The following is a 24,296-nucleotide window of genomic DNA, read 5'->3' on the forward strand; positions in this document are numbered from 1 at the left end:
CAAAGGGCAAGGTTCATACTAAGGGGAAGGCTGTGAAATCCATAAATTCAGGGACTTTCCTCATCACTTCCCTAAAGAAGGGCTGCTCTGAATCTAATGGTCAGTACCGAAGCAAGGGCTGGACACTGGAGGCAGAACTAACTAGCAGGGGAACTTTATTTTGATTTGGAGGGGGGAACACCCCTTGAAGGAAGTTCAAGGAAGGCCAGCTTGATCCCAAACTGGCACTGTTAGAATGAGGAAGGCAGAGCCATAAGAACAATACAAAATCTAGGTCTGAATCCCATCTCAGATATTTATTAGTTACGTGATCCTGGGCAACTTACTTAAAACTCTCCATCTGTAAAAGAAAGGGTATGGACTCTGACTTCTAAGATCCTTTCCAACTCTAAATCTATGATGCTATGAAAGTCAAAAACGAAGAGGAAGCAAAACTCTGGTGAAATAAAATGCTTAATGTTAATAATATATTATCCAAGTCAAGAGACAGAACTCTGTTTACTATTAACAGCCTTTTAAACTAATCGCTTTGGAGGAATTACTTCATGGGGATGGGGCAGGGTGAAGCAGGGTATCATTTGGGTGTTTGTGCGTGTTGGTTCAAAACAAAATGTCTTCATAAATCATAAAACAACACACAAATTGAAATCGTTAGCAACTTTTAATGTGGTAGGACTGGTGCCTGCTGTGAATTTAACTGCTGCTCTGAGTTCTCTGACCCACCCTTCATTTCTGTTTCCCTTCCAGACTCATAAGCTGGGAAAGAAACCAAAGTTTAGAATAAAACAGTTTATTTTGCATCTCACATTTTCAAACTGCACTATCTTTGCTACATGCAAGAAAGGTGAAGGCCTTGCTGAGTGACAGTGAGTATATTACCACAGATGGATGAGAGTTGGTGGAGAGGGGGTACTTTAAAATAAGACAATTTGAAAGGCTTACACTGGATTTCACTTCTAGTTTGAGTTCAAAGGTAGCACCAACTCTTTTTTGTTAATTGATTTTTTTAATTGATTTAGCCGAGAGATATTCATAGATAATGTAAGGTAATATAGAGGACTGTTCAGATTCTGCTCAAGGTTTCCCTGTCTGTTTATAGCTGAGCATATGTGTGACTCAGGGCTGTGGGGGACTCCATGCTTTGAGATGCTATGATATACTACTTCCTACCCTGTGTAACAGCACTAAAGGGTTTGGGCTTTTGGAGTTGATGAAACAATCCCTTTATTAGCCACTAAGTAGTAGACAGAGCCAATAACCCAGTGGACCTTCAGGAAGAGAAGGTGATCAATAGTGTCAAGTGCCACAGAGATGTGCCATAGAGAAGGAAAAGGACTGAGAAGAGGCCATTAATTTTGGAAAATGGGAGGTCATCTGGGAAAGTAAAGATCCAATTTAATGATGAGGATAGACCAGGAACTCTGCCTCAGAGTTTTCATCTCCTAATGTCAATTCTTGATTATTCAAAGCTAAATTATCTGGTGTAGGGAGTATAAGGATATTTCTCTTCTTTATTCTATAACTACTCACCTTTTCAACCAGCTTACTTTTCATTTGCATATGTAAGGGGAAAGCAAAAAGGATCATCATAGGCCTTTCTTTCCTCCACTTGGAATCATAGCTTTGGAGCTAAAAGAGACCCAAGAAATCACCTGGGTCAATCCCTTGTTTTATAATGACAAATGACATATTACAATCTATTGTATAATAATGTGAGCATTACATTTCCTCTTTTACAAGCAATCCTGGACTTTCAAATATGCAACTTATAATCAACCCACACAGATCATTTACATGAAAAACTACACCTACCCCCATCATGCACCTCCATATCAATCAGTACCTCCTACACCACAGGGATTCCCCCTACCATAGGAACCATTGTGAAACAAATACTTTTATAAAGCCTGTGGGTTCAAAAGAGGGCAGCCTATTATGGGGGAAAGGGTCCTGGGTTTATTCTGATGGCCTGTGCTCAAATCCTGGTTCTACTTCTTACTGTTTGTGTGACCTTAGATAAGTTACAACCTCCCAGGGCCTGTTTTCTTATCTGTAAAATAAGGGGGTTAGCCTACATGATCTCTTAGGTCCCTAGTGGAGTAAAGAAAGAAACCATGAAAAGTAGGAAATGTTGAAGATTTCCTTCGAAGCAAGACTAGCCAGCTGACATCTGGTCTCCCTGAACAAAACACGTCTCGTCTTCCTCAGCATTGCCAGAAACTTTTTTCTTTATTTCACCACTCCTGGATTTCTACCAAATAGAAACTCATTTAGATGAGCCAACATCCTCTTTAAAAAAAAAAAAATTAAAACCTGTGTAACAGTTAAGGAGTTATCAAACAATCACATGTTACTGCCTGAAGGCCAGGTTTATTATATTCCACATCCCCCTCCCACCACCCCCAGAGTTGTCCAGTACCCTGAAAAAGTTGGGAAAGGCTTATCTTTCATTGGCTAGAACCCCCACTGTGTTCCCCCAAATATTGTAAGGTTCCAAGCACACCTCCCCATTCCATTTAACAATCAGGTTAACTTTCACAAAGGAAACTTTACTTCAAAGGCATAAAAAGAACAAATATAGAAATATTTTCCCAAATAGAGGATATAATATTCCCTACACCACTTCACTCTCTGGAAAGGGGAGGGAGATTATGCTCACATTTTAGCTCAGTTCCTACATAGTATTAATTACACTTCAAGTCTAAAGGTCTCCTCTCCCACCCCCCACCAGTACGCCAGGAACCTATATTGACTGCAACATCCAATCATGGTCCCGTGGCTCAAGGTTCCAGGTCTAGGACTTCATTCCATGCACCTAGAACTGAAAAAGACAAATGAAACAGACCCAAACCCAAAACTCATTTCTCAGAATCACAATATAAAGGAAGGAGAAGTAGCCCTCAGGCCCTTCCCATTTATTACCCGATGTCTCCAGTGTTTAATGAATGAGTCTTTTACTTCTGTATACAGTCAATGGGAAAGAAAGCCATCGTGCCTCAGTCAGGTAGATTTAAAGAACCTACAGCTCTGGCTAGTGGAAATAGGCTATGTGGGCCCAACCATGCAGGAGGCTAGTGCAATAGTGTTCATGCCTACACCTGTTCTCCTGTCTCCAGAAGCAAGTCCCTGGTATCTCCTACATGAAAGCCTCTGTCACAGGTGATTTGGCCATACTCCAAACCCATGACACCCAGATTAGTGTGAGTTAATTCAATCACTTTACTTTTCTCCTAACACTTAAGAAAAGTTGTTACAGTGAGTTTTGAGGTAAAAGAGAGGAAAATCAGGAAGGGAAGAAAGTGTGTAATTCAGGTTTCTGAATTACGAGATTTCTGCTGTTGAGTGGTTTCAATCATGTCTGACCCTCTGTGACCCCATTTGGAGTTTTCTTGCCAAAGATACTGGAGTGATTTGCCATTTCCTTCTCCAGTTCATTTTACAGATGAGGAAACTGAGGCAAAGTTAAGTGACTTGCCCAGGGTCACACATGTAGTAAGTATCTGAGATCAGACTTGAATTCATGAAGATGAGTCTTCCCATTCTAAACCCAGTGCTCGATACACCGCACTGCCTAGCTGCCCCAATTTCAGGGGTAAGAGAGGGCTAATCTGGGTGTTTCAATGAGCGACCTTGGGTAATACATATAATGGCACTAAGAGCTTGTAGAGAGAGCATTAGGAGTTTGGAGGGGGTTTACAAAAAAGGGAAGAAGTACTATGCCAACACAAGAAAGAAGGGGAAAGAAGAAGGAAACAAGCATCTATTAAGTATCTACAGTATGCTGGGCATTGTGCTAAGCACTTTATAGATATTATCTCATTTTTGTCATTTGATCTTCACAACCACCTATGTGCAGTGGGTGAGCTATAGCCCCATTTTACAGTTGAGAAAACTGAGCCAAATGACTTGCCCAGGAAAGAAGAAAGAATTTCTCTTCCTCTTTCTTCCTGTACTACTAGACTTCCTTATTCCAAGGAACCAGATGTTAGGTTATTATTTTTAGTGCCATAGTCTATCTATGTTACAGATTAAATAGACTTTTGTGGGCTGGCCCATGAACCTGAACCCTATTTATAATATAGTTTCTATGACGATTTATTAGGCATTGAGATGGCATTATGCACCTGGAGTCCAGAAGACCTGGGTTTGAATCCTGCTTCAGATCACCTGTGGCAGACTGACTCTGGGAAAATCACTTAATTTTTTTGCCTCATTTTCCTTATCGCTAAAAGGATTGGCGGGGGGGAGGGGAAGGTAATATTTGTTTGTTTGTTTGTTTGTTTGTTTTTTAGAAGTAATCAGGGTTAAGTGACTTGTGTAGGTATCTGAGGCTGGATTTGAACTCAGGTACTCCTGACTACTGGGCCAGTGTTCTAACCACTGCATTGCACCGACTAGCTGCCCCTTAAAAAGGGCTTTAATAATAGAACCTACCTCATGACACATCTCAGTTTCTTTATCTGCCAACTGAGAATAGTAATAGCATTTCCCTCAAAGGATCTTTAAGATCAAATGCAAGTGGGGTAGCTAGGTGGTACAGTGGTTAGAGTACTAGCCCTGAAGTCAGGAGCATCTGAGTTCAAATCCAGCCTCAGACACTCACTAGCTACATGACCTTAGGCAAGTCACTTAACCCCAATTGCCTCAAAAAAAAAAAATCAAATACACATCTGTATGAAGCAAGTCAGTGGGAAACTATGAATTATATAGACAGGTGTTAATTTTAGAAGCGAGAATATAGGATCATAGGTTTTGAGCTAAAAAGTAGCTTAGAGATCATCTACTCCAGATGAAGAAACTGAGGCCCAGAGAGGCAGAGATACTCTGCAAGTAGCAGAGACAGGATCTGAAACATGGTCATCCACCTCCAGATCCTGTTCTTTCTACTGATTCAGCAGTAAAAAGAAACAGATGGCCTCAGAATCCAGCCAACACGCCATATTTCTTTATCTCACTAGCTGAAGTTAATGTTTATAAAGTAGCCTTAGGCATTGGCCTAAGGTCTCCCATTCCCTACCCCCCTTTCAGACTGCCTCCATTTACCTCTGATCCTTATCTGTGCTGATGCTGTACTTATTTATGCCCACATCATCAAAATTCTGGGTTTGCAGGTGGCACCATCCCCAGCTTCTAGTAGACTGGTTGGCTTATCTGACCAGCGAGCATTGGACCCTACTCTTGAGTTCTTTTCAGCAGTCACAAGATCTGACAGAAGGAGTCTGACCTCCATCCTAATGGGCTTAAGTGACTAGCACCTTATAGTCCACCAGAACTGTCATGAAAATACTATTAGCAAGTAGCTTAGCAAGGTTATGGGCATTGACGCACTTAAGATCGCAGGCTTTATGCCACATGCTGGGTATGTCAGGCTCCACTGACCAAGTAGACATGGTATTCAAAGAGGAAGCCCGTGAACTGAGCTAGTATTCACCCATACAACACCCAGCTCCAACAAGCCATCACAAAACCAGATCCATTGGTTATATGGGGGAGGGGGGAGGGAATGAGGGGAGGGTATGTCAGAGATTATGGAAGGAGCAGAGCAAATTTCCAGACACAAGTGGTGAAACTCACCATAAGCATAATTAAGACATGAAAATCTAGTTTTAAAATGAACACACAAACACACACACACAATAAATTAGTGAATAATTTCCTTTTCAAGAGGACGGTTCATTTTTATAAAGGAATTGTCTGTTTCAATATAGCAATTCCTTCTCTTGAGAAAAAAGCTCAGTACCAATGCTCCATTCACCATCTGTCAGTAGCTTCATCTTTATATACAAAGGATCATAAAATGTCAGTGAAGAAGGTTATCTCGGAGCAAGGGTGTGCTGGAGCCGGCTCCTGCCAGCTCCTTAGAGGTAATGGTTAAAAAATTCAGTGTGAGTATTTGCCTATGGAAATTAGCAAGCGCTACAAATCAAGACTTGGTTGGGCTAGGTTTATTGTCCTGTTGAACCTCTAGACTTAAGAAAATAATGGAGAAAATGTTAACAGTGCAGACCAGTCATAAAAATATGTTTGTAACATTTTGTTTGACTCAGTTTCCTTGTCTATAAAATAAGTTAGAGAAGGAAATGGGAAAACTACTCCAGCGTCTTTGTCAAGAAAATCCCAAATGGGGTCATAAAAAGTTGGATATGACTTAAACAACTGAACACAATAAAAATATATTTTCCGAGAGCCAGTTGTTAAAGCTTTATCAGAGCCTGTTGTTAAACCTTTATCAGGTATATCTTTAATGATATCCTTAAAAAACTTCAAGATTGTATGACTGATATAGAACAAATCCAATCATTGCTCTAAATAATGGCACTTTAAACACTATCTTCTCTTTTCCATGGTAAACATACCAAGTTCTTTCAACCAATTTCCATATGGCATAAACTCAAGATCCTTCACCATGCTGAGAGTAGGGATTGTTTCTTTCTTTGTGTTTATGTCAGTTATCAGAGTATCTAGCACATAATAAAAGCTTAATAAACGCTAGGTAACTGATTAATCCTGGTTCTCTAACACTCTCCAGTTTATCAGTTTCTTCCTAAAAATGTGGCACTCAGAGCTGGTGACCAGAACAGAGTACAGTGAGACTTTTACATCTTTGCTAGTCCTTAACACTACAGAGCCACATTCTCATTCATTTTGTAATTGTGGAGTTGGTTTTTTTTAACCAAAGTGAAAGATTTGGCATTTATTCCTAGTAAATTTCCTCTCATTAGTTATGAGACCCTTATAGCCCCAAATGTTCAGAATATAATGAATTGTAACCTATTTATGATCAAAGTTAGCAGCTATTGGTATTTTTTTTTTGCCTTCATGATACCTAGGGCCTTAAAGCATGATTTAGATTACTGTTGTTTAATTTTTTTCTTTGTTAAAATTCATAATGAAAATGGACTTCTTCATGCAATATATCTGCTTTGGTCCTGTTTATAGTAAGTAAGAAAATCTCAAGCGTGAGTCATCTTTAGTAAACCTTTTCCAGGCATGAAAAAGTGGAAAGAATTGATCTTTGGTCATAAACAGTCTTATTTTTCTACCCTTGCCCTTTTGAAAATGACTCCACATGTGTGACTTACAAATGTAGCCTGGTAGCTTGGGCTGAAGAGCTCAGTATGCCAAACTGCTGGTAATGGGTCCTACTTGCCAGTACAAATTCAACTGTCCTTTGCAGTTCAAAGCTAATGGGTGTTGATCTACTTTAGTTTAATTAAATTAATGGAATAGAAACATTACAAGTTTCATTAAATTTTTTTTTAAATTTAGACCTAAATTTCCCTCCCCTCATCGCAAGTTTAAAATGAATACTCTCTGTGTATTGAGAAGCAAAAAAAATTCCCTGTGTTTTTATTAACACATAAGGGACTTCAAAAATGAGAACACAGTAAGAGCTCCTCACATTATTTTTTCTTGTATTTTAATGTGTACTATTCATTAATACACATTATATATTGGTACATCATCCTTTTAGGGTGTCATTCTCTTTCTCTTCCTCATTTCAGGATGTGTTAAGATAATCCTTGAGTTATTTCTCCCAGCTCATGTGTTTTATGAAGTCTATAATTTAGCAAAATGCATCACACTCATTAGTAGCTCATAACACTGATGAGGTCATGGAGTCCATTAGCAGTCAGAGAGCACATCACAGGTTCATCAGAGTTGGAGGCAGAAAAAATATCCGTTGTCATTCCAGAATTGTTTCTGTAACATCTCTTATTAGTCCAATCTCACTAGAGATGATAAATATCTGAAAACCTCCTCCTTCTGTTTCCACTGATCTCCAGGAACTGGTAATGGAGGTTAGACCAGCGCATCAGCTCTGAGCTTCAACCACACACAGGGATGAAGTCACTAAAACAGGTTGTGTTCCACTGGGGCATCATTTAATCCAAGTGGTAGCTGCTCTCTCCAGGATTGCGTTCTCAGGGCTGGGTAATGAGGCTCTGGGTTTTACATCATTGCCTTTGGTAACTCTCTCTACCCTCCAGAAGATGCATTTAAGCAGATTCCTCTCATCTTTATGGAATGATAACATAATTTTTCACAGTAGATTCATTTATCCTATGTATACTTCCCCAAGCAGTCCTTCATCCCTCAGATTTCCACAAACATATTACAAAACCAACTGTCTAAACCTGAAATCTATAATGAAATGAATTCAGACATTTTTTCCCCACCTTATTGACACACAGGTAAATATAGTGGCATTGTCCCATCTGGAACACCTGGTGCCTATTTCAAAGCCCTATCCATACCCAAATCCCACCGTATCATTTTCTTCTCATAGTCATATCCCATGACTGTTCGTAAAGTCCAACAAAACAAAATTCTTCCATACAATCTCACCCCCACATATAATTTGATTGGGAATGAATTTCTGAACAGATAGTCTTGATTTTGTTGTGATACACGATAAGTATCTTGAAATATGAAAGAAAAACCAGTCCAGCATTTCCTTAAGAAAAATCTACCAGTCCTCCTAAACTAAAATATTAACAATTACAATGTTAAATATAAAGAAAGTATGTGACTTCTATGTGGTCAGAGCACGGTTAAAACAAAAACTTTTTCAAACTATCAAATCCCTTCATTCAAAGGGGCCTTTTCTCTGACCTTTCCTATCTTGCACCTATACATTTGTTAGGTTGAGGCAGATTTTGAGGTTGAGGTGGGGCAAGGGGGAGGGAAATGGAGCTACACCAGTTGTTTCTTGACACATTGGACAGTTAGCCACATATGCCACACAAAAATCCAATTGACCTGGATTCCTCCAACACTACACTTTTCAGTCAAGTCAGCTAGTTCAGGTCAAGGTTGAGCCTGAGTGATAACCTTACAAAGTTGAACCTGCCTACCCCTGAAAAAAAAGTTTTAGAAGTCCCTATTTCAGAATATGATAAAATGATCTTAAATAACTTGGGGTATTATCTTCATGAAAGAGGCATGAGTGGCCTGTAAAAGGCCAAATATAACCGGCTAGAGATGGGAGATGGTTACTTCCTATCCAGACAAACAGGGTGGAGGAGATAGAGGTGTGTTAGCCGGCTCGCTTCTGGATAGGCGTCTGTGTCAGGATCGATAGGCGGCATAGTCCCTGGTTGGGGCATAAGGCTGATAATGTTTTTTAGTTGGTCCTGGTCTCCGAGGAGTCATGTTCATGTAGTCACTGTGAAGAATTCTGTTTTTTTTGCTTTTGACCTGTGGAGGAGAAAAGGAGAGTAGGAAGGTTTCTCAGTGTATGCAAAACATCAAAAACTTGTCTTTGTGAAAACTATCAGGGTATTACCTATAAGATAAAGATAGCTACCAACAGTCCTTGAGAGTGTTGCACACAGGGGAATTTTGAAAAGAAAGTAGGCAGAAGGCTGAAGTGTTTTGTCTCAACAACAAATATTGAAGGCTACGTCTAGCTATGTGAGTTTTTAGAATCCACCTCTCTGGTGCCCGCCGTGAGGCTATTTCCTCACAACAACGTCTACTGATGATTCATTTGTTTTTTATGGTACTTGCTACTCCTCCACTGAAATTCTGCTCTGATGCCTAGATGATGTGGTAGATGACTGGGTTCTTGGAGACTATGTTAGTCAAACTCAAGCTCTGGAAGGCTGAAAAGGCTGTGAATATGCCTGTATGCCTCCCGTTCATGAACAGGCTGCTCCAGTTCAGAAAGGCTTAAAAGCTAGTCTCAAAATATGAATCAATTTTTGTGGAGTATTAAAGTCTAGTGCCTGTCATAGCATATAGGCATCTTAGTCTTTAATGGCTCTCAATCATAATAAAGACCCTGTTAGTGGGATTTTGCCTTAGGCTGTAAGAGGTTACCACTCTAAACTTGGTTTGTTTGGAGGACCTGTTCTGTACAAAAAAATACAAATGGCTTCCACAATGTAAGCAATGTAGGAATATTATTCTTATTTCCTGCTTATAATAAACAATGACAAGCTGCATGGTGCAGTGGATAGGGAGTCGTCAGAGTCTCTTTCAAGTGTGTCTCTGACACAGACTAGCTGTGTGACCCTGGTGACCAGAACAGAGTACAGTGAGACTTTCACATCTCTGCTGTAAAGCAGGCACTGACTTGAGACTTTTAATGGTGCCTCATATCAGTTAATTCACAGGTCTAGTTTTAATTTAACTGTAATAACTCATAAGCTTTGAGATTTACAAAGCACTTTGCAGAGTGGTATAGGGAAGCTGGTCTCTGCTTCCTGCTTAGACGCACTAAAACTGAACTAATGGACTAAATGACTACTCTCCCACTGGGCAAGTAGATCCAGGATTTCACATGGAATCTTCTTTCTATGTTCTGTAGTATATACATAAATTCTCTTTCTTTTTGTACTTAAGCTAATTTTTTTTTTGCTGTTTTTAAGCTTTGTCATGATTATGTAGTCCAAAATGCCATCACCATCTAGGACTAGTACCTTGATACCTGGCATTATGGCCTTGCAATTGGCAAGGATAGAAATATTCAATATATTAGACCTCTAGCAAGTCTATAATATGATGTGGTCTGGGTGCAGACACATTGTGAACAAAAGATCTAGGCTTAGTTTGGCCTGTATAATTCCCGGGGTATGCTATTTGAGGTTGTGCCCCTATAATTTTTTAAAAGTTCATGAATCTAATATTTTAAGATCTATGGGGATAGGAATTGGTGATCGAACCATTACTTCAACAAGTATTTGTCTATCTCCATGATAGCCTCATATACAGCCAGAACCCTGCCCAGCAAGACAGATTGGTCTGAACTGTCCCTCAAAACTATACCAGAACTATTATAATAGTTCTGGAGAGCTAATAATAATAATTTCAGCAGGAAGATATTGAGTCTAAAAGCACGTAGAAGGTTCATATAGACCTATACAAACCAGAGGCTTTGCTAAATAGAAGAACCCTGCCTCAGCCAAAGACCAGCAGAGATTCCTCAGCTTTTCAGAATATTATCATGCCTTTATCCTCAGGCTTTTTATCCTTATGGCTCTTCTCACTGACTTGCTAAAATGAATGTATGCTTTTTAGTAGACACTCAAGGCCAGAGAGAAATCCAGTTATCTAAAGAACTCTCATTTTATCTACCATCCATTTTGCTCACCCTTGTTGCAATGGACTCACCTCAACCTCAGACTACAAGTCCCAAAATTTTGCACATAATTATTACTAGTAGAGGGACAAGTTGAGTACTTCATTCAAGAGATCCTGGTGAAGGTGGGGTTAAAAAGAAAGGAACCAATTTCTAATGAGAGACACTATTGAAGTAGAAATGAGAGAATTTGGCACCTGATCAGCCATCACAGGAGAAGACAGGAAAGAAATAAGGGTGACTGTGGAGTCTAGATCAGGAAGTTTGGAGAAAGAGATGGTTTGAGGGAGGAATGATGATTTCTGTTTTGGACATCTTGTACTTAAGCTGTGAATATTTGGTGAAGTATACAACAAGCAGTTAAAATTGAAGACTGAAGCTGAGGTGAAAGACTGAGGCAGAAGACAGCAGATTTAGAAGTCATCAGTGGAGCAACTGGAGCCGTAAGAGGAGATGTCACCACCAAATCAATAAGACAACAAGCATTTCTAAAGAAAAGTGAAGGCCAAGAACAGAGACTGGAACACTTTAAGGTGTTGGGACACAAAAGAGTAACCATCAAATGAGACTAAGAATGAGTGGTCAAAGAAGGATAAAGAGTGTCCAGTGTCCCAAAAGCTAAGAGAAAATAGAGTTTCAAGGACTGGCCAGGCAATTATGTGAAATGTTGTAAAGATATAAAGAAGAATAAGAATCAGGAATAAGTCATTGGATTTGGTGATTAGGAAGTCATAGATGACCTTCAAGAGAGCATTTTCAATAGAGTGAAGAGAGAATGAGATATTATAGTGGATTAAACAGTGAGTGGTTAATGAAAAAACAAAGGCTTCAATTCTCCTCCTTTGGATTCCATGACATTACTGTCCCCTGATTTTGCTCCTACCTGTTTAACTGTTATCATCATCCATCTCCCACCTGCTAAACATAGGTAGCCCCCAAAGTTTAGTCCTGGATCCTCTCATCAGAGAGAAGCATTCCCATGGTGATCTCATCAGCACCTACTGGATTAATTATCATCTCTGTGCAGATTAAACCTATATCTATACATCCAATCCTAATCTCTCTCCTATTACCTTCATTACCTGCTACCTGATAGACAGTTCCACTATCCACAGATGTCCTGTTGGCATCTCAAACTCAACATGTCAAACCAGAACTCATTGTTTCCCCCTCTAAATCCATCCCTCTTGCAAAATTCTCTGCTTTAAAAAATTATTACAGGTTTATATTTTTAGTTAACAGGAATTTATTTTCTCTCCCTCTAAATCCCTATATCTCCTCAAACCAGGAGCCTTAGGATCATCCTTGACACTTTTATCTCTCCCTCACTCTCCAATCAGTTCCCAAGTCTTCCCCAACAGAGAGATCTTAGATCTGTCCCCTTTCTCTGTTACACTACTAAAACCTTAAATAGTGCCCAGACTATTTTAATGACCTAATTTGTTGCTCTATTTTTAGGCTTCCTCCTTTCCAATCAACCCTCCACTAATACTCTTTCTAAGGTATAGTTCTGACCGTGTCACTCTACTGAAAAACCTTCATTGGCTCTAGGATAAGATGTAAACTCCTTAACCAGACCACCTCTAACCTATCTTGCTGTCTTTATTTCACACTTCGTTCTATGTTCTCTGTGTTCCTGTCAATTTGAACTACTAGCTATTTCTGCACCCAACATTCCATCTCTCTCTCTCCTCCATCCATTCACCCTAAGTTCAGAATACACTCTCTCCTCATCTCCTTATCATCCTTCAAGGCTTAGCTTAGGGTTACCTTTTCTCCTCCCCATAGTTGTTAGCATTCTCTCCTTCCTCAGACTGATTACCTTTTATTTATTTATCTGTGACCTCTAGTAGAATATAAGCTTCTTTTGGGTAGGGGCTCCATTTTGATATTATCTTTATATTTCATGAACCTGGAATAGTGCCTTCCACTTAATAAATGATTATTGAATCAATAAATGGATGAATGAATGAAATGTAAACTGCTCTTTGGAGAAGTTTGACTATGTGACTCTTTAATCCTTTAGAGATCTATAATTTCATTTTTATGGGTTCACTCTTTACCAACACAGAATGAAGCCCCCCTGTAATTTAATAAACAGTCTTTAAGAGTTGCGATGGACAAAATAATTCACCATCCTGTGGTTAACTTGGCAAGAGGCCTTTCTGAATTTAGTTATGCTGGTCCTTGGATAATAGACATAAAACCCATCTCAACTTCCTTACAGTGAACTTAGGAAGTGAGGCTATAGCCTCCTGAGACACTTCTTAGTTTCAGGCCAGCTTCCCATTTGTCCCATCTATTTTAGGGCTCCAGGGACAGGCCCATCTGTTGTCTTCTTGCTGTCAGAACTCATAATCCTCCTGGGGCCCACTTTGGAACAAACCTGGGATGAAGGGGAATTTTTCCCTACTTTTCTGTCCCATGAGGTTTTCTAAGGGTTTTTATTGTTAGAAACAACAGGAAAACTAGCATAAATTAAAATTTAAAAAAAAAACAGAAAGTTACCAAGTTACAGAAAGCCTTAGAAGTGATAATTATCCCAGGCATCAGTGGAAAGTAAAAGGAACTGGGCCTGATCCTTTTTAGCTTCTATCTTCTATTATCAACCCCTCTTTCTGTTCCAGTCTAAAAAATCATTCATGCCCAACCCCTCTGTATTCTTAATGGATTAGTGAATAAGATTGCACCTAACCTTTCAAATACTAAAAACCCTGAGATTAAAGCAGGTAAGTGTCAGTGCTGAATAATTTGCCCACAAAGGCTCAAATGAATAACACATCACAGAGGTGTACCCTAAAGAGGAAAATCTACATTAGTTGACCAGATTTTAATATCTTCCTGCTTCATTTAGGAAGGTCAGCTTGGGTTATTTGCTGACAGAGATAAGACAGTAAGCCATGGAAATAAGAGGGATGCAGGAAGGATTTTTTGAGGATGGGGCAGAGATTCTTAACCTGGGGTCCATGAATTTGTTTGTAAGAATATTTTAATAACTGCATTTCAATATAATTAGTTTCCTTTGTAATCCAATGTATTTCTTTGTAGACATTTCAAAATGTTATTCTGAGAAGGGTCCCTAGGCCTCATCAGACTGTCAAAGGGGCCTACGACATATAAAAAGAAAAAAGAACCCTGGTAGAGGATATTTGACCATGTTTACAGGTAGAAAGGAAGGAGTCAGGAAGAGTAAGGTGGAAGAGAGAATAGGTATAATTGGCATGGATTAAAGTTTCTGAGAAACGAAAGAAGATGAGAAAAAGAGCACTCATCTTGGAAAATAAAAGGGATATGTCTGAGAATCATGGCATCTCAGAATAGGAAAAAACTTCAGAAGTCAAGTCCAATCTATTCTTGAAACAAGACTGCCCCCTATCCCATCCCTTACATTCAGTCATACAGTTCTACTTGAAGACTTCCAAGGATGTCGTCCAAATTTGGCGGCCCATTCCACTTTGAGGCAGCTCTAATTATTCAGAAGATTTTCCTCATATTGACTCAGAATCTGCCTCTCTGTGACTTCTACCTATTATTGTTCATTATCCTGTCCAGTAGGGTCAACTCAAGGTCGTTAAATGTGAATTACTCTCCAACTCCATCTCAAAATTCTTCTGTATCCTCTGCTTCCATCTGCTTTGGATACCAAGGAGAATGATTTACAGACTAGGAAGTATAGAACAAAATTGATTACCAGGGAATTGAAACCCAAGAGAAGTAAAGAGATGGTAAGTGAGCATTGAGCTGGTTGGGGGGGAGGGGTCACCTGAATGGATCTATTGCATGTAATATGGATGCCCTCTGGATCTGTTCCCCAAAACTTTTTGCAGATCATCTACTCACCTTTGAGAGTTCAAGTACTCACTCACAGAAGGAGGAAGTGTAATCAGACTATGGGGTCATTAACTACCTTGGAACATGCACACAAGCTGGCATATGCAACTGCAGAGTTTATAGTCTTCCGTACAGCTCTCCATCGCCAAAAAACAGACGTAGATGCACATAAAGTGTGTGCCTATAGGCATACAGGAAGTCTTGACATTTTTTTATGACTTCACATTTCATAGTCTTGCTAATAAAAACCTACCCATTATGCTCTCTGCCTTTACCTGCTCATTCAGTGGTTTTCTTCAGTGCAAAGGCGAAAACATATGTGCCATCAGGATTTTGCATGATAGCTATCCTGCATCTTGTTCTTTCGGCAAGCCTGCATTAATCACCTGCATCTAAAGCACTATGGTGAACACTGAATATAGGACATAGTTGATTGAAGTTATATGACCACACATTTCAGTCAACAAAGTCTGCTTTTCCTAAGGTTTATTTACAAGAGAAAAGAATACATAAATTCAGAAAATATATATTTTTTCCAAGGCAAGCAAACGTGTATGAATAAGAATTCTGCCAACCTTGGACTGGATGTGCTCTAATATCTTGAATCTACTCTAATAAATTAAAAGTTCCCTGGAAAAACTCAACCCACCATAGTTCCTAAATTCTGGAACAGCCACAGGGTCCATCTCCCATGCAACCCCAAATAAGAATGTTCTCCCCTGTCCTCCACCCCATCTCCCTACCACATATCAAGCTTTCTTTTAAAATTTTGCTAAGCTGGCTCTCCCTCCCATCTCAACTTCTAGGAAAGTAACAATCTACCTCTACACTGTTATAACATAGAGTAAGAAGGGATTTCAGAGGCGATATGATGAAAACTACTCATTTTGCAGATGAGGAATGGTGGTCCCAGAAGGTTAAGTGGTAGCAAAATAAATATCAAAACCAAGATTCAAATCCATGTCAGCAGACTCCAAATCCAGTTCTCTTTCCATTGCTAGATAGCAAAATGCATAGAGTGCTAGACCTGGAATCTGGAAGACCTGAATTCAAACCTTAGATACTATCTGTGTGACCCTGGGCAATCATTTAATCTTTTATGCCTCAGTTTACTCATCTGTAAAATGAGGATTGATAACACCTATTCCTAGGATTGTTTTGAGGGTCAAATGAGATAATATATGAAAAGCACATTGCAAACTTTAAAGCGCTATGTAAATGCTGGCTATGATTGTTATCTAAAAAGGGGGACTTCAGCATAAACATCATCTACATTTTCTTTGTGTCATTTAATGTTGGGAGCACATCGATAATGGATTTCTTTAGATGGGGGAATGAGTTTGCATAGCTGAGTGATTGGAGGGGTGAGCAAAGATAACAGATGTGGGCCTATGACAGACTGGGGGAGGGCTATGTTGTATACACTCAAATGTCAGCCACAGGTCAACAACTAAGAATGAATCTGCAGCTGTCCTTAAGAGCTTGCTGAGCCTTTAGGGGCACTCTTGCTACTGAATTGCAGCTTTAGCCAGAACCCACTTCAGACCAAGTCACTAGCAATCATACCATAAGTTACCCTCATGAAGGAGTAGTAAGAAGTACATGACATGTGCTTTTTGGACATGGTCAATGAAGGAATTTGTTTTCTTTGATTCAACATATTTTTTCAAGAGTTTTTTGTTTGTTTGTTTTTCTTTTTTTTTAATGGGAGAAAGTGATGGGAGGGAGAGAAAATAAACTTTTGTTCACTGAAAAAATATCTATTTATTTTGAAGAGTATGATGCAACTTTGGTTGTGAGTAGGGGCTTCCTTGCAACAAGGAAAGGCTTCATCAAGAAACCTGGGCCTGGAGTCTGAGGAAGACTCACTGAATCTTACTCAGAGTAGGAGGACACCTCCAACAATTAGTTCAACTCCTAGTCGAACCAGGATGCCCCTTAATGGTCTCCCCCGAGAAGAGGCATATGCAGCCTCTGCTTGAAGTCGTCCTATGGAGGGAGCGCCATACCTCTCCTGAAAGCCCCTCCCACTTTTAGATCACTCTAACTTTTTAGGAAATTTGATTTTTGTTCTTGACAATCAGCTTGAATGTGGCATTGTTATTCTTTGAGACACGGAGAGCTTTCCATTCTGCCACATTTGTCAGTGGGTATCAGGGTTTAGGAATCAAATGCAAATAAGGGCACATTGACACTGGGAGACTGAATCACCTCCAAGGATTTTGGCAGCCCCTTCTCTAAGGCCAAGTGTCTGCACTTTCCAATCTTTGAGATCAGTGTGACACGGCTCCATTTTGCCATAGATTTTCCTCAGACTGAGCTGTAATCAGCTAGACTTCTTCCATGCCATTAACATGTGAGTTACAGAGCCAGATTCAAGTATTCTATAGCTGAAAGTGAGATCCTACTTAAGTAAGGGCTTTATAAACTTTAGGGTGCTATCTATATAACAGCTCATTACTATTTGCATGAATCTCTTTGAACCTTTAATTGAATTCAACAAGCATTTATTGAGTGCCTACTGTATGCTGAGAAGCAAAGTGGAATTGTGGCTAATGAGTCAGCCAGAAAGACCTAAGTTCAAGTCCCACCTTGCATATAGATGACCTAAATGATCACTTAACTTTTCAGTGCTCAAGGCAACACTCTAAGACTAAAAGTTGAAGAGGAAATGGTGGTGGGTATTGGTTCAGCCAGTTCCTCATCTGGGAGTTCCCTAGACCAATGAGATCTCAGGTCTAGTCCCTATTCCTTCTTGTGTACTAGACACTATGGTAAGTGTTGTATCTATACAAAAAATAAAGAATGAAATTAGTCCCTGCCCTTGGGTAGCTTACCTTCTACTGAATCCTTTAGCAAACTACTGTGCCATCCTATTAATTGGTGTGCTAACTCAGCCAGTTACTGTAATTCTATAAATACGCTCATTTATAACAACCCGATCAGTGGTCCCACTGGTCATGTAATCTCTAAATGCACCTGATAACCAGGATGTAGTTTCAACTTTGGATCAGTCAAAAATCCTGGAAGCATTTCCTAAAATATCATCTCCTTTGGGGTTGTGCCATGGATCCAGGCGAGTATTCCAACAACTGCTGTCACATCAATGGTGTGGTGGGAAAACATATAACAGAAACCCTAATCTGAAAAGTCAAAGCAGTGGCACAGTAGAAAGAATATTTGGAGTCAAAGGACCTGGGTTCACCTCCCTCCCTCTGCCACTTAGTTCTTGTGTGACTTCCATGAGGTCATTCATCTATCTCACTCTCAGTGGTTTCTTTTTTTTTTCATTTGTGAAAAGAAAGAGTCAAGGTAGATAACTTCTACCCCCAGCCTCTTCCCATCTCTATGTCTATGATTACATATGCTAAAAAGTATCTTCCAAAGGAAGCCTTTTCTTTCTTAAAATAATTGATCCAGCACATGGAGGCAGTAAAGCCCAGAGCTGCATTTTTGTTTTTGTTTTTTTCTTTTCCGTAGGCTACAATCTGGATTTAACCTGGAACATGCAGGTATATTCAGCTCTTCTACTAAGGGCAATTTGGAGATGGCAGTGAAGGCACTGAATTAGTTAATTCAGAGGCATTTATTTAGCACCTTCTGTATACTCAGCATTGTGTTAGGTTTGGAGAGCTGGAATACAAGAGTAGAAGGTATGTTCCTATTCTAGAAGGAGATCAGAACTTCCAGGTTAGTGGGGGGTGGGGAGGGATGGAAGAAGGTATGAATAAGTACCAGAGGATTCTAAAAACTACACAAGGGAATAGAAGCAATGCAGAGTTGGAAAAGCAAGACCATTATGAAGTGGTTCCTGATTGCTATTAGCTTGTCTATGCAAAGTTCTAGAGTGGTCTGTATGCTGGGGAGTAGAAAGTAAGACACTCCAGTTCTGTTGCATTGCCTGAAGGTTTGCTAGGGTTAGTAAAATCTGATCCAATGGTGAGGGGCATCTGTCAGTACAACCACTACAGTAGTTTCATAATGATAGCTCAAAGCTTGGCCTCTAACAATTAAACCTCATCAGAGGTAGAAAAAAAAAACATGACTCATATAAGACTCATGTCGTTTCTTTGCTAGATGTGAAGGCAAAGCAGCAATCTGAATGATAATTCACATGGTTCCTAGCCCAGTAACTGGTTACTCTTTGGGTGGACTGTAGGAAGGACATTCTCAGGATGCTCTGTATCTCTCCTTACTCCCTGGTCATCTATATCAGTATCTAGAGGCACAGAGAAATCTGATCAAGATATTGCTTCTCATCGGGAAGAACTTACTTCTCTCAAGCCTACTTGAAGCATTCAAAGATTGTAAGGGTCACCTACAAAGGCACATGCCCAATTGGGAACATGGGAAGGATCCAGGGCAAAAGCAGTAGTTGGGTGGTATCATTGACATTACTGAAGACAAGTACATAATTTCTTACCCAGCAGTTTAAAAAAGCCACTGTCATTAACAAGCTATAGAAAGCAAGGATACACAAAGCTGCAGTAACTGCCCAAAAGGGTCTGGGAAACTCAGAAGTTTCTTGGGCCGAACAGACCTCCTTCTCTGAAATAGAGAGAAAACAGTGGGTCAGAATCATCAAGGAGTGGCATTTGAATTCACTCTCTGCTTTCACAACATCACAGCAGGAAGGATGGAGAGAAATAGCAACACCCTGAAGCTCCCAGACAACTGCTACAGAGTGTGTGAGCATCCTCTTCGGTATCAGGTATTAGTCATTGCTGGAACTCAGGATGAAAATCTAAGGAAATTGGTTGTGCGACCTAAGATAAGAGCTCTCCACTAGTTAAATTATCTCAGAGCCTGCCAGAACCCCACACACCTCATTGTAATTTGGAGGCCTTCTTCTCCATAAACTCTATCCTGAGCAGCATTAATATTTTCAAGCTTTGCTTGTCAGGACACTACGTAATGGAAAGTGCTAACTCTACTATAAGTAAGCCAAGTGATATTCCTGGGCCTCAGTTTCCTCACCTGAAAAAATTGGGGAAGAAACTAGATAATTGTAAAGGTCCCTTGCAACCTGAACATTCTTTGATTCTGTGAAGAGAATTGCAGGTAATCTGAGAGAATGAATGCAATTTTGGTAGATCATAAAGTCACAGGATTACAGGATTGAAAGGGACCTCAGAGATCAGCTAGACCAATCTTTCCCTAAAGCATGAATGCTTCCTACACTATTCCAACAGGGACTGATTATCCAGATTTCACTGGAAGACCAGTAACAAGGAACTCATTTTGAGCTAAGCCTTGATGGGCCTAAAATGCTTCCCTGAAATGTTATTGTTTAGTTGTTCAGTCACATCCAGCTCTTTGTGAACCCATGGGCCATGTTGTCCATGGGGTTTTCTTAGCAAAGAAGCTGGAGTGTTCTGCCATTTCTTTCTCCAATTCTGAAATATCTCCATGGGAACAAGAGTACAAACCCTTGTTCTGTCACTTATTCACCATGTAACCTTGGACAAGTCATTTTATCTCTAATTAAGCCTTAGTTCCTCTCTTAAAACTGATTGAACTGGACTTGAAAGTCTCTAAAATGTTTAATTTAGAAATAAGATAAGGTGAACACAATGTATCTTATCCAGGTGGGATGAGTTCTTAAAATGTTAAGCTTCTGTCTGGTATTCCTCTTCATCTTTTAGTTTTAATTTTGTATTTTACTGTATCGCTGGTTTAGAGGCATATATTAAGAACTTCTGTATTAGTGGTAAAGGCACACCATCCAAAATGGTACCCATACCCATATTATTTTGCTATTATGTTATTAATACATCGTAATCAAATTCCAGAATAACATCATAAAACTCCTACTGAAATGCCATTTGATCAATTGGCCAAGATATTGTTTCCTAGGACACTAAGCACCCCATGTAATATTGTGTCATCTAATCCCATGCTTTCTCAGAACCAATTAATGGTGTTAGGGCATGATTTCATATGTAAAAGCCAAACAATTATTTTTTACTGTAACATTCCTTACGTATAACTAGGCAATAATAAGAAAATGATGTTTAAAACTTCAACAGGACTCAATAAATTAAATACTTGCATGTTATTTGATTGTATTTTGTTTGTTTTCAATCACCAAAATTACTCTACCAGACAAAGGCAATAAAGCCCCCTTGTCCAGGTTACTATCTGTTCCAACAACATCTCATCATTGATAGAGGAGAAAAATAAAGCTAAAATTGAAATAATGTCTACAGGCACAATACTGAGAAACAGCAAAATATGATATTGATTTTCCTTAATTAGAGTTCTGAAAAGAAGGGGTCTACATCTTTAAAATGCATGGCAAATAATCATAGCCCACATTTATACAGCATTAAAAGGTTCATAATCCTAATTCTATACAACCTTGAGTAGTAGGTAGTGCAAGTATTATTATTATCCCCACTTTAAAAATGGGAAAACTGAGGCTCAGTAGAATTAAATGATTTGCCCAATGATCATATAGTTAACAAATGTCAGAACTAGGATTTGAACCTGTCTCCTGATTCCAAGTCCAGCGTTCTTTCAGAATCTAAAGTCTCAGAAACTGATTTATTTTATTCCCATCAAGAAACCAACCCTAGCAATCATTCATTTCATTGGCTTCATTTATAGATGAAGCAACTGAGATGCAGAGAGATTAAGTGTCTCATCCAATATCACATGGCTAGTTATCACCCAAGCCAACGGTGGAATTTTAATGCATGCTCTTTCCATTACACTATACCATTCCTTTTGAGTAGACATTCCAGTTAAGCTCTGTACCATTCAAAATGTCATTGAAATTTGTAAGACAGAAGCCTTAGAGACCATCTAGGCTAATCCCTTTATTTAATAACCAAGGAAACTGAAGCCCAGAATGGCTATACATTACTTGCAGAAGTCACACAACTATTACCCACTAAAATAGAGGTGTTCTGATTCATAGACCAGAGTCTTTTTCCACATCTCAGTGGAAGGTATTTCTGCAAAGGAAGAGGCTGGTAGAGGAAGGTTAAGGGCCCAAGTCAGTGGAATAAACACAAATAGAGCTCATTCTTCTTTTTGCCCAATTCCTCAATCAAAAAGAGGCCAGCATTCTCCCTTTGAGGATACCTAGGCTGACATAAGAATATTGAATTACTCTTTCAGAGCTATGTTATACCTTTCACATAGATGATGGTTCCATTAGTCTTTTCATTGGAGAGATATGGAGGAGGATACATGAATTCTATTTTACAGAAGTAAATATCCGTTTGGTTGACACTCATATTCTGGAGTTGGAACTTCACTGTTTTGTTATTGAAATTCACGGAGCAGTTGAAGTCCTCAGCTGAGGAAAGCAAGGGTTTGTGGGTTCCATTTACGTACACAAAACAGACTTCAAGGGCACTGTTCGTTCCCTTTTGGAGCGAAGCTCGAAATTCAGTTGGTGTTTTATCATAGATGTAGTTACAGGCAAGGGTTGCCACTCCATGATTATCAGATATAAGCCAAGGTGACTGTTTGACCAAGATCTTGTCTGAGAAGGAAAGACAGCATTTATTTAGAACAGGATGGGTAAACTTTCAGTCCGAGCTTCTGAACTAAAATTTATTGCCCACAAAATAAATAGACCTTCAATACGGATGACCCTCTTATTTTGGTTGGGGTAAATCTAGAATGCTTGGTCATTGGTAAGAACGGGGAGGTCATGGTTTATAAGATGAACAGTCTAACAAACTTGAAGAGTCACTTTCTGCTTTTGAGTTGAATATGAGTGGGATTGAGTGGCATGGAATGGAAATGGAATGGAATGGAATGGAATGGAATGGAATGGAATGGAATGGAATGGAATGGAATGGAATGCAATTGAGTGGAATAATGAGTGAATATTAACTGGAATACCTCCACTCTAAATCCAAGATCTGACCTGCATTAAGCTGTATTTGATCAGTATGGTCCTGAATGCTAAGGTTTCAAATCTGGTTAGGATTCCTGTTATGTTTATGTGAAGCTGAAAACTGCTAAAGGGGTGGGTTGGGAGCTAATTGTTTTGACCCAACTTTTAAGTCCAATCTTCAACTGGAAACCTGACAGATAGACATGAGGGAATTAAAATATATTTTTAAGACATTTGGTATTTTATTCATTGGCTATCCTTAAATTAGGGTAGGGGGGTTAAAAAAAAGCAAAAAATAGGTCGCTAGTTTTAATATTTTTTTTGCACTGTCACTGCTGCTGAGACTAGCCTCCCTGAAAGAGATACCACATTTGTCACCTCAGGATTAACTAGTTTATTTGTTTCTTTTTCATCTGCACCTGTGATGTCAACTAACTGGTGTAGGGGATAGAGAGAATGCTGGATATGGAGTCAGGAAGACTTGAGTTCAAATCCTGACTGAAACACATGCTAGCTATGTAACCCTGGGAAAGTCACTTAATCCCTCTTAGCCTCAGTTTCCTAATCTAAAAAAAAGGGGGTAATAATAGCATCTATCTCACAGGGTTGGTGTGATGATCAAAAATCTGAAAAGTGGTTTTCAATCCTTAAAGTGCTACATAAATGCTACATATTATTATTCATTGGTATATAAAAATGCTAGTGAAAAAAAAATTGCCTGCCAAGGCAGATCAGAACCTATCTGCTCTTCAACTTACAGTATCAGAGTTACCAGGAATTGAGAGATCAAGTGACTTGCCCAGGGTCACATAGCTAGAGGTGGACCTGAACTCAGATCTTCCTGATTCTGAGGGCTGGAACTATAAAAGCAAAAGTATCATATTCTGTGGCAGAACTTCCTCTCCCTAAGGAGATGCACTTTCTAACTCCAGAGTTTTCCTTTTTTGCTGCTTCCCTGTCTCTCTCTTCCTAAGATGCATAAAGATTCTATAAGTGTACATGCAAGCTGTGGTGACCTTACAGTACAGTATAGTAGGAAACAAAAATATGTAAGGTACTTCGTTGTGAAACATTGCACATAGATTATAGAACCTTGTAGATTTCTATCCTTAACAAAATACTATTTTAAGGTGGGGGGAGTGCAGCTAGGTGGCACAATGGCTAGTCAGGAAGACTCATCTTTCTAAGTTCAAATCTGGCCTTAGACACTTAGTAGCTGTGTGACCCTGGGCAAGTCACTTAACTCTGTTTGCCTCAGTTACCTCATCTGTAAAATGAGCCGCAGAAGGAAATGGCAAACCACTTCAGTATCTTGCCCCCCTCAAAAAAAAAAAGCCTAAATGAAGTCGTGAAGAGTTGGACATGATTGAAAAATGACTGAACAACAACATAGAAAAAATAAATGTTTTTTTAAAGTCTCTAGATCTCTATCTAGTATGTCACTTTGCCACTGAAACAGAGGATCTATAAAAGGACACTAAGAGCTCTCCTTTCAACTAGGCAACATAGAGAGCTGTTGGCCCC

General features: G+C 39.4%; 1 protein-coding gene across 1 annotated transcript in view; it reads right to left on the reverse strand.

The window, feature by feature from the left end:
- Positions 1 to 7,403: 7,403 nt before the first annotated feature.
- The window catches only part of CD28 (CD28 molecule), a 43,787-nt gene continuing 26,894 nt past the window's right edge, over positions 7,404 to 24,296 (reverse strand). Inside the window, exons 2-4 of the mRNA XM_020972845.2 lie at positions 22,056 to 22,412; positions 19,341 to 19,465; positions 7,404 to 9,201 (exon numbers count right to left, since the gene is read on the reverse strand). Coding sequence (XP_020828504.1) covers positions 9,073 to 9,201; positions 19,341 to 19,465; positions 22,056 to 22,412 — 611 coding nt within the window. The 3' untranslated portion in view covers positions 7,404 to 9,072. The remainder of the gene's footprint in view (positions 9,202 to 19,340; positions 19,466 to 22,055; positions 22,413 to 24,296) is intronic.

This window comes from Phascolarctos cinereus, unplaced genomic scaffold (assembly GCF_003287225.1).
Source record: "Phascolarctos cinereus isolate Bilbo 61053 unplaced genomic scaffold, phaCin_HiC Scaffold_7;HRSCAF=346, whole genome shotgun sequence".
Classification (NCBI taxonomy): domain Eukaryota; kingdom Metazoa; phylum Chordata; class Mammalia; order Diprotodontia; family Phascolarctidae; genus Phascolarctos; species Phascolarctos cinereus.